This window comes from Mizuhopecten yessoensis, unplaced genomic scaffold, assembly GCF_002113885.1.
Source record: "Mizuhopecten yessoensis strain PY_sf001 unplaced genomic scaffold, ASM211388v2 scaffold716303, whole genome shotgun sequence".
Classification (NCBI taxonomy): domain Eukaryota; kingdom Metazoa; phylum Mollusca; class Bivalvia; order Pectinida; family Pectinidae; genus Mizuhopecten; species Mizuhopecten yessoensis.
This window is the reverse complement of record NW_018480049.1, coordinates 503,977-514,971: the sequence shown is the minus strand read 5'-3', so window position 1 is coordinate 514,971 and position 10,995 is coordinate 503,977. Positions and strand designations below refer to the sequence as shown.

Here is a 10,995-nt window from a genome sequence, read left to right as displayed (position 1 = left end):
AGGAAGAAAATGGAGCCAAGGACTCGCCAACACGGCTGACGGTAGCCGTCAATTGCTATCGTTCTTATCCACAGAAATATTCGTTGCGATGGAGTAGCAGTCTCTTACGGTGGCTGGTTTGCGCCATCTCGTCCCTTCGTTATTTCGCGTTATGAGACGAAGGTTGCAGGTGGCGAAGTAACGATAATAAGCGTCCCATCGTTTCGTCGCCTCTCCAGAGAGCGAAGGCGAAAGAACAAAGGGGTGATGGACGAAAGAACAAATGGATGAAGATAACTTCGTTTCGTTGCCTCCATTTTTCCCGTTCCTTCGCCTTCGTCTTTCGAGAGACGATGGAACGAAGTAACGCTATTTACCGCCCAATCGCTGAAGAGAACGTAAGTGTGCGTAACCCCTGGGTATCGAGGAAGTCTTGAGCGCACTTTGTAGTGCACACGTGGTGAACAAAGTCAATCTGATTAAAACCATACCTTGATCTACGGAGGCACCGTTCACTCCGTACACTCTGCTACGTCAGGTGGACAAAGTAGTGCTTGGAATTCAGATTGTTATACCATCGCTCTAACCGACTGACATACCTTGTCAACCGGAATCTTCATGTTCATCTGAGTGACTTCCTCCGTCGATACCGACGATTACGGAAGTAGGGTCGTTGTGCTTATTGTGCGTTAATTATGTACAGTGATGATTTTTTTTTTTTTTTTTTTTTTTTTTTTGCTATAGGATAAAAACAGGTTAAAAGCAGTGAGTGAGTGTTAGGTATGTAGTAGTTTTTGTATATGTTCGATTATGTTGTATGTGGTGCATGTCCTGAATTCTGCTAGTGTATTTGATTGAATTATTGCTGTGGGAAGGTGGTTCCATTGTATTATGGTGTATGGAAAGAATGAGTGTCTGTATGTGTCTTTGGATGTGTAGATATGTCTGTAACTAAGGTCGTGTCCTTGACGTGTTCTGGTGTCTGCCGGGATGATATTGTTAGTGTGTGAATGCAAGCAATCAACAACGCTACGGTTATAGCATAAGCGAATTTAGGGGAAGTTATTGTATGTACGAAATCGTTAAAATATATAAAATTATATGTGTATAGGGATTACCTCCCTTCGTCTATAGTTAAATTGATTTTGATTTCAAACATTAGATCCGAGTTTCATCAAAAATAATCAAACGACCCTTGAACAAGTTATCTTGTGGAAGCCAAAGTATGGAGGAAGAGACAGACATCAAAATATGGCCTGTGGTATTTTTCGTATGCATATATATAAAAAAACAACATAACATGTTTTCATATGCTTTTATTTAATACAATATTTCCCCGTAAAACATATATTTGAAACATCTATTGTGAAGCTCTACACAAGCCAAGTATACCACACTGCCTACTTGGTATAGATTTTATACTTTATGGCTTGCCATTCCAAAGATTCTGCAATAAAAAATTCTCAATCGAATTTGACATATACTGTGAAAAATTCACAAAATTCACAAAAGTATTTCACTTAGTGTAACATATTCCCAAGAAATATATGTGTGTGTTCACTGAACAAAAGCTTCATACAGTTACTTTAAAAAAATCTTGAAATACATAACAAACAACAGGTAAAAATGTTCTGCAGCAAATAACAATTTAAAATAAAAACTTATAAAAATTTCAATGAAATTTAAAATTAACAAAAAGATATGTTTTATCACAGTTTTCACAAAATATTACTGAAGAGTAAATTTCAAGGTGGAATGATATTCAGTTTTATCTTCCTAAGACATAATGTATTATCTGTTGAAAGACAATAAAAGTTTCCGAACATTAGCAGACAGACACATACCACCAAGTGATATTAACTTACATCCACTTAAATACAAGTGACACTGAATCCAGGTCTACAATCACGTGCTGGTCTTTTTCCCACTTCTTAATTCAATGCTTATATGTTGAATGCTGGATTGTTATATTTATGAAAAATTAATTAATTTTAATATTATTACTCATTCACAAAGGCACATATCGCTCAAGTTGATTTCAAGAAAAAATATAGATAATCACTACAAAAAGTAGCCCACTATTAGAAGAATAAATTATGACAAATGCTCAAGTTTAATACTGGATATATATGTGGACGGATACATATTGCCTTTCTTATCACATGTCAGAAATATCACACTGTTAGTCCGATCCTAAAACAATGTATGGTCATTCTCAAATGACCAATCAGGGCAAACTGTGGACATGTCTTGAAAAGCACTAAATTGGAATGTAGATACAAAAAGTTATCAGCAGAATTTTACCAATATTAATACTCCAATGTCTCCCACTAAAACCCACTGTGTGTGTGAAGTACTGACACAAAGTACCTACTGACAACACGGGGTGACGTGACGGACTCACAGACCTCTCCTTGTTATACAAACAGGAAGGTGAAGAAACACAAACCTGACACTCCCACTGGTATTTGACACAGACTGTGTTGAAACAACATTGTATTGATTGTAAATTTTCTTGCACAACAAGTAACATATAGCTCACACCCTGTTATGATGTCCAACAAAGCTCGTAAATGTTCTGTTTCTTCTGCTTACAAACGAAAAGTGACAAACTAGCTCCAAACTCAAGAAATTTTGAATTTCATAAAGACGTGTCTAATCACATAATTTTGAAAAAAATATTTGATAACTGCAAATGGGCAGAGATTATATCAAATATGCAGTAAGTCGTCAGATAGCTCCGGGATCCCTCGACACAGGAAAGCTAGACCTGCACAGGCTGTTGGCGGATGGGAGGAATGACGGGGGAGGCTCCTCGTAACTTAATCCCTATCCTTCTCTCATTCTCCTCCTCTCTTTCCTGGTGTTTATTGATCATATCCCAAGCGACACGCCGGGCCGATTTTCCATCCATCTGTGTCTCCATGAAGCTTGTGATACTTTTCAGTGCAACCTCCATCTGAGTCTGAAGATCAGCCACACAAATACCATTCATCTGGGACTCGCTCTGCATACGACGCAGCTCCGACTTGTTGTATAGTTCTCTATACTTGAAATACTCCAGCATGGCTCCGTGCATCCTCTGCTGCAAAGCTTGTAGCTGAAATAAAGACAGCAGATGTTAAAAGTGCACCATGAAATTAATAAAACATGGACAACATTGTCATGCTACTATTATACTATTATACAATGTATCTACATACTAGACAAACATCATTATACTTTTTCAAAGGAGGGGGGGGGATGGATATTTATGATGAAATATGATATGTCTAAGAAGTGCTCAAAATGACCTCTATTCGACAAAACAATTATGCAAAATATCATGCAGATATATGTAGTTTAAGCTGTTTTATGCAATGACTTAATTTAATTTAAGCAAAGGACAAGATGTATGGAAATCTGGTGATTTCAACAGTTAAACTTATTCAAAGAGATGGGGGGGGATGTGTTTTGACAGGGATAGTCAAAACAATACTAGCTACATCCAATCAAATATAAATCATAATTGTTATTAATGTAAAGAAAGCCAACTTTATCAAGAAAAATAAATGGCGGGATCATCTCAGGTGAGATACAAGATTTCTGGCCTACCTGTTTACAGTCCTTGATGGCCTCCTCGAGCTTGACCCGCTCCTCATAAGTGTTCAGTAACAGATCCTTCATTACAATAAACTTATTCTGCATCTGTCTGTACTGAGAAGCTAGCTGTTTGTTCTGGTCCAGTCGACGTAATCGGTCAACCTTAACAATAAGAAAAGAAGTTAATTTGTGTAATTTTATATTCTGATGAAAATGTATTGCTAAATAAAAAAATCTCTGATACAAAATTCCCCTAAATTTTACACTAAAATAAGCTAGAGAAATATAAAATACTAAAATATTTAAAAAAAAAATATGTACTTAAATTGTTTTTAAAGATTATATGTTATGTGATTTTTTTTTAGTAAACTACGTGTGTCAGTAAAGGTGAAGGTGAAGTGATTTCGTAACAAACACCATCCTTGATACTCCAGGGATTACACTCGCTTACACGCTATCTACACTGACAGTAAGTGCGTGTAAGTGAGCGTAACCCATGGAGTATTGAGGATGGTCAAACAAATATGCAATGCAAGACCCTCATCATTAGATATATAGAAAAGAGGTTCTTGGTTACTTTGTCTGCCTCTGGACTTTTAGATAATTCAGCAGGTGTGCATGGATTGAAAATGAAGTCTATTGAATGCCTGATATAAAATGACAACAGACCTCTGAGTCTTCCAAAAATCTTTGCCGGTCTTCCATGAAGTCCCTGTGGTTTTTATCATTACCGTGGACTCGAGCTGTAACATTGAAGTGTAAACTGTGTTACTGAGGTACATACAGTTCTACTGCCAACAACACTACACTCCTCTCCTCTGGACACCGTATATGTAGCTGAGGAGGGGAGGGTGCATACCTGGTACCAATTTGTATTGCTGTTTTAGAACTTCATCTTTTTTTTCTCAGGAATATCAAAAGATGAATAATAAAAAATATTCAAAACAAATAAGATTGCGTTTGGCAGACATCATCTGTATTCTAAATTTCATGAAGAAGTGTTCAAATTCTATACTTAATATAGTTACATATTTTAGATAGGATTCTGACAACTTCAAATAGTGATGTTTTGGAATAATTTTAGAATACTCTGTGTTACCTAAGAGATTTTCATGGTCCAATTTCAAATCTTCATCCAGTTTCCTGCTGGTTTTCAATTGGATATTGACCTCTTCCAAGCGCTCCCTACAACAAAAAATAAAATGTGTGATAACTTTGACTACGTGTAAACATTTCAGGCAAGCTGGGGCCTAATGTGTATTGATGACCAATGAAAGATTGCTTAAAGCAAATCTTCATTTGCCTCAGATGTCAATATGATGTTGACAGAAGTAAAACTGTCTTAAAGTCTGTGATGACATTCTATTTTTAACAGACTAAAGTATTCATTCTTGAAGCAATGTTACACTTAGTCAAAACTGATGCTGGCCTGTTTTGTATTGTACACCAATGAAGATTTATTTGAAGTGACTGATGGCCTGTTTTGTGTTGTACACCAATGAAGATTTATCTGAAGTGATTGATGACCTGTTTTGTGTTGTACACTAATGAAGATTTATGTAAAGTGACTGATGGCCTGTTTTGTATTGTACACCAATGAAGATTTATTTGAAGTGACTGATGGCCTGTTTTGTGGTGTACACCAATGAAGATTTATCTGAAGTGACTAATGGCCTGTTTTGTGTTGTAAACCAATGAAGATTTATCTGATGTGACTGATGGCCTGTTTTGTGTTGTAAACCTTGTATTGTACACCAATGAAGATTTATTTGAAGTGACTGATGTCCTGTTTTGTGTTGTACACCAATGGAGATTTATTTGAAGTGACTGATGGCCTGTTTTGTATTGTACACCAATGAAGATTTATCTGAAGTGACTGATGGCCTGTTTTGTGTTGTAAACCAATGAAGATTTATCTAACGTGACTGATGGCCTGTTTTGTGTTGTAAACCAATGAAAACTAATTTGAAGTGACTGATGGCCTGATTTATGTTGTACACCAATGAAAACTAATTTGAAGTGACTGATTGCCTGATTGATGTTGTACACCAATGAAAACTAATTTGAAGTGGCTGATGGCCTGTTTTGTGTTGTACACCAATGAAGATTTATCTAAAGTGACTTATGGCCTGTTTTGTGTTGTACACCAATGAAGATGTATCTGAAGTGACGGATGGCCTGTTTTGTGTTGTACACCAATGAAGATTTATCTGATGTGACTGTCATTACTTGAAGCAATGTTACACTTAGTCAAAACTCATGCTGGCCTGTTTTGTATTGGACACCAATGAAGATTTATTTGAAGTGACTGATGACCTGTTTTGTGTTGTACACCAATGAAGATTTATCTGAAGTGATTGATGACCTGTTTTGTGTTGTCCACTAATGAAGATTTATGTAAAGTGACTGATGGCCTGTTTTGTATTGTACACCAATGAAGATTTATTTGAAGTGACTAATGGCCTGTTTTGTGTTGTACACCAATGAAGACTTATCTGAAGTGACTGATGGCCTGTTTTGTGTTGTACCCCAATGAAGATTTATTTGAAGTGACTGATGGCCTGTTTTGTATTGTAAACCAATGAAGATTTATCTGATGTGACTGATGGCCTGTTTTGTGTTGTGAACCAATGAAGATTTATCTAACGTGACTGATGGCCTGTTTTGTGTAGTACACATATGAAGATTTATCTGATGTGACTGATGGCCTGTTTTGTGTTGTAAACCTTGTATTGTACACCAATGAAGATTTATTTGAAGTGACTGAAGGCCTGTTTTGTGTTGTACACCAATGAAGATTTATCTGATGTGACTGTCATTACTTGAAGCAATGTTACACTTAGTCAAAACTCATGCTGGCCTGTTTTGTATTGGACACCAATGAAGATTTATTTGAAGTGACTGATGACCTGTTTTGTGTTGTACACCAATGAAGATTTATCTGATGTGACTGTCATTACTTGAAGCAATGTTACACTTAGTCAAAACTCATGCTGGCCTGTTTTGTATTGTACACCAATGAAGATTTAGTTGAAGTGACTGATGGTCTGTTTTGTGTTGTACACAATGAAGATTTATCTGAAGTGATTGATGACCTGTTTTTTGTTGTACACTAATGAAGATTTATGTAAAGTGACTGATGGCCTGTTTTGTATTGTACGCCAATGAAGATTTATTTGAAGTGACTGATGGCCTGTTTTATGTTGTACACCAATGAAAACTAATTTGAAGTGGCTGATGGCCTCTTTTGTGTTGTACACCAATGAAGATTTATTTGAAGTGACTGACGGCCTGTTTTGTGTTGTACACCAATGAAGATTTATCTGATGTGACTGTCATTACTTGAAGCAATGTTACACTTAGTCAAAACTCATGCTGGCCTGTTTTGTATTGTACACCAATGAAGATTTATTTGAAGTGACTGATGACCTGTTTTGTGTTGTACACCAATGAAGATTTATCTGAAGTGATTGTTGACCTGTTTTGTGTTGTACACTAATGAAGATTTATGTAGAGTGACTGATGGCCTGTTTTGTATTGTACACCAATGAAGATTTATTTGAAGTGACTGAAGGCCTGTTTTGTGTTGTACACCAATGAAGATTTATTTGAAGTGACTGATGTCCTGTTTTGTGTTGTACACCAATGGAGATTTATTTGAAGTGACTGATGGCCTGTTTTGTATTGTAAACCAATGAAGATTTATCTGATGTGACTGATGGCCTGTTTTGTGTTGTAAACCAATGAAAACTAATTTGAAGTGACTGATGGCCTGTTTTATGTTGTACACCAATGAAGATTTATCTGAAGTGATTGATGACCTGTTTTGTGTTGTCCACTAATGAAGATTTATGTAAAGTGACTGATGGCCTGTTTTGTATTGTACACCAATCAAGATTTATTTGAAGTGACTGATGGCCTGTTTTGTGGTGTACACCAATGAAGATTTATCTGAAGTGACTAATGGCCTGTTTTGTGTTGTAAACCAATGAAGATTTATCTAACGTGACTGATGGCCTGTTTTGTGTTGTACACATATGAAGATTTATCTGATGTGACTGATGGCCTGTTTTGTGTTGTAAACTAATAAAGATTTATTTGAAGTGACTGATGACCTGTTTTGTGTTGTAAACCAATGAAGTTTTATCTGAAGTGACTGATGGCCTGTTTTGTGTTGTACATATATGAAGATTTATTTGAAGTGGCTGATGGCCTGTTTTGTGTTGTACACCAATGAAGATTTATTTGAAGTGACTGATGGCCTGTTTTGTGTTGTACACCAATGTAGATTTATTTGAAGTGACTGATGGCCTGTTTAGTGTTGTACACATATGGAGATTTATTTGAAGTGACTGATGGCCTTTTTTGTGTTGTACACCAATGGAGATTTATTTGAAGTGACTGATGGCCTGTTTTGTGTTGTACACCAATGTAGATTTATTTGAAGTGACTGATGGCCTGTTTAGTGTTGTACACATATGAAGATTTATTTGAAGTGACTGATGGCCTGTTTTGTGTTGTACACCAATGAAGACTTATTTGAAGTGACTGATGGCCTGTTTTGTATCGTACACCAATGAAGATTTATTTGAATTGACTAATGGCCTGTTTTGTGTTGTAAACCAATGAAATTGTGTTGTACACCAATGACGACTTATTTGAAGTGACTGATGGCCTGTCTTGTGTTGTTCTCCAATGAAGATTTATTTGAAGTGACTAATGGCCTGTTTTGTGTTGTACACCAATGAAATTGTGTTGTACACCAATGACGACTTATTTGAAGTGACTGATGACCTGTTCTGTGCATTGCAGACCACTATAATTTTCATCTCTTTAGTACTTGAAGTCAGTGATTACCTTCTGTGTGTTGCAGACTAGTGTATACCTACTCTAAGCCAGCAATTGCCTTCTGTGTGTTGCTGACTAGTGTTACTTACTCAAAGTCAGCGATTGCCTTCTGTGTGTTGCTGACAAGCCTGTCCATGGTATGCTGTTCCCTGTCCCAATCATCCATCTGCTTGTTCATCAATTCGGTTTTCCAAGACATGTGGTCTAGTCTTTTGTCTAATGCAAGCACCTCATTCTACAAATGAAACAAAAAAGAATAAATAAAAAATAAAAAATACTTCAAATAATCAGATTTTTTGAAGATTTTTCATTTCATGTGTATTTCTCTCGTTTGAAATTCAATTGAAAATTCACTATTTTATGGAATTCAGATACAAATGTATAAAATAAAACAGAATTCTTACTTTAAGGTAAGCGTGATGGGGCTCTATTCCACCGATCTTTGACCTGAATGCTTTCTGGGACTCCTCATGCTGTTTCTTTGTTTGTTCTAGTTGTGAAGTCAAATTTTCCTTTTTCTGAAACAAAATATGATGATCAATATTAAAAATCTGTTCCCAAATAGCCACATTAATTGAATGCCCTTCAGGCTTTTATTTTTTTTCTCAGCTTCTATCCCTGACAACTCGGTGTACCAGCAACGACAAAGATCACTTATTGTATTACCTAAATATAAGTATCAGTCTCCCATATAACACCGTCAATGAGGTCCATTACAGCCTAATTAGTTTGTGGGAAAAAATAACTAGACACAAATTAAAGAGCCCGCATAGAAAGCAAAGTTTGCAACCTTAAGCATTAAACTAGTGGTACTTTCTATTTTACTATATTTACAGTTCTACTGTAACAATAAGTACAGCATCCTAGTAAATTCCTTGGTTTTATCCAAACATTGAAGAGTAAATTGTTAAATACCTTTATGATACATTTTTTTTTCCATTTTTCTCTAAATGAATTAAAACAATAAATATACATAGACCGTGATATATTAGCCCAAAAATTGTTTGTCACAGTGCTGCGCTGGTTATCACTGTACCTGATTTACAAAGTTTAATCTAATGTGTTGAAAGACAATGCAAAAAGCAAAAAAATAAAAATAATGAATGAGATTCCATATAAGGAAAGTGGTGGCGCTAGTGTCAAAAGTGCAATTCCATCTTAAGCAAACACTGTAGTGTACTCGATCCCCTAGACACCTGCATTACCTAAGACATGTGTCAAAAACAAAAATAGGGTTCATTTCGTTTAAAAAAAACAATGATAGAATATCAATATAATGACTTGTTAGCAAACTTCAAACATAACATTATAAATACAAAAAAAATACAAAATGATATTGTTTATCAAACAACAGACAACTCATCAATCAATACAACAATCACAATTTTGTGGAGTAAAATCCAGCAATGTTAAAAATGCCAGCTTCAGGTTATTACAGCAAGCAAGGATAAATGGTAAACTTTCTGTAGAAAATAACACGCGTATAATACATAGGCACAGCCTGATACTGAAGCAAGATATATTAGTTCATGCAGCATGCAATATTTTTATCTAAGATGATAATCACCAAGGGTCACAGTACAATGTATGTGTGACTGATCGACCAATCAAACACTAGATTATACAAGGTTCCGAAAACACTGACTCCTCAAACGTAAAAGTTCTGTTAAAAGACCTTTGTAAATATGATGGAACACCGACACTAGTGTGATCTATTTTGTAGACCAGAGTGAGGGCAGACGGACCTAATTATCCCTGCTGTATAAGGGTTAGGACGACCAGATAATTGCCACATATTACCTGCATTTATGTTCTGTGACCTCCTGCCTACTGTACCATTGTCTAGACACCAAGTACAGATTGTGCAGGTAATAGACATGGACATTTCAAGGATTATCAGCTGGCATTTAGAAAATACATAATCAGGATCAATCTGTTCACGGAGCACAAAAGGTACATTTTGTAGTCTGGTTTCACAAGAGCTAAACCACAGTAAATGAACATATTTTAGAGGTGATCTTATTCTAGTGCTCCTTATAATTTAACAAGCCATTTGGATTGATATGTCTCGCCTCTGCCCCGCATTTACCATCAATGCACATGTCAAGTTATTGGTTAGTCTAGCACTTATAGTTTCAGAGAAAGTAACTTAAATGCAAAAACTTAATGTTGATGGAGATGCTGACAAAGTCAATGGACCATGAAAAGTAGGTCACATCCAACATTTCAATTTGATGCATGGGTTGAGATTACTCCCATAACATGAGAGGCCGCTGGTCGGCCTTTTTTCAATCAGATATGATTTTGCCGACTGCGACCTCTCATTTCCGAAGCACTAATTCTTTGATGCAGCTTCTGTCCGAAATCCGGGCGGAACAAAATCGGCTTGAAAAACTCACATAAGTGGTTAACAGTTCATGACAACGATGTCTACTCACGGTTTATATAATATAGATCTCATATATATGTCACAGACACAAATATATAGTATATTACGGAATAGAACACTCAAAATACATGTCCATGTCGTTGTAGCACATCTCTGACCTACATTTAAAACATGGCTTCTGGATTAATACAAAATAT

The 10,995-nt window shown here is 36.0% G+C and overlaps 1 protein-coding gene across 2 annotated transcripts in view; it reads right to left on the bottom strand.

Annotated features, from left to right (window-relative positions):
* Positions 1-1,646: 1,646 nt before the first annotated feature.
* The window catches only part of LOC110442835 (coiled-coil domain-containing protein 178-like), a 30,645-nt gene continuing 21,296 nt past the window's right edge, over positions 1,647-10,995 (bottom strand). For both annotated transcript variants that reach the window (XM_021486651.1, XM_021486652.1), the window contains 6 exons: positions 8,814-8,927; positions 8,499-8,644; positions 4,661-4,746; positions 4,231-4,304; positions 3,574-3,723; positions 1,647-3,079 (listed from right to left, as the gene is read on the bottom strand). In XM_021486651.1, coding sequence (XP_021342326.1) covers positions 2,744-3,079; positions 3,574-3,723; positions 4,231-4,304; positions 4,661-4,746; positions 8,499-8,644; positions 8,814-8,927 — 906 coding nt within the window. In that variant the 3' untranslated portion in view covers positions 1,647-2,743. The remainder of the gene's footprint in view (positions 3,080-3,573; positions 3,724-4,230; positions 4,305-4,660; positions 4,747-8,498; positions 8,645-8,813; positions 8,928-10,995) is intronic.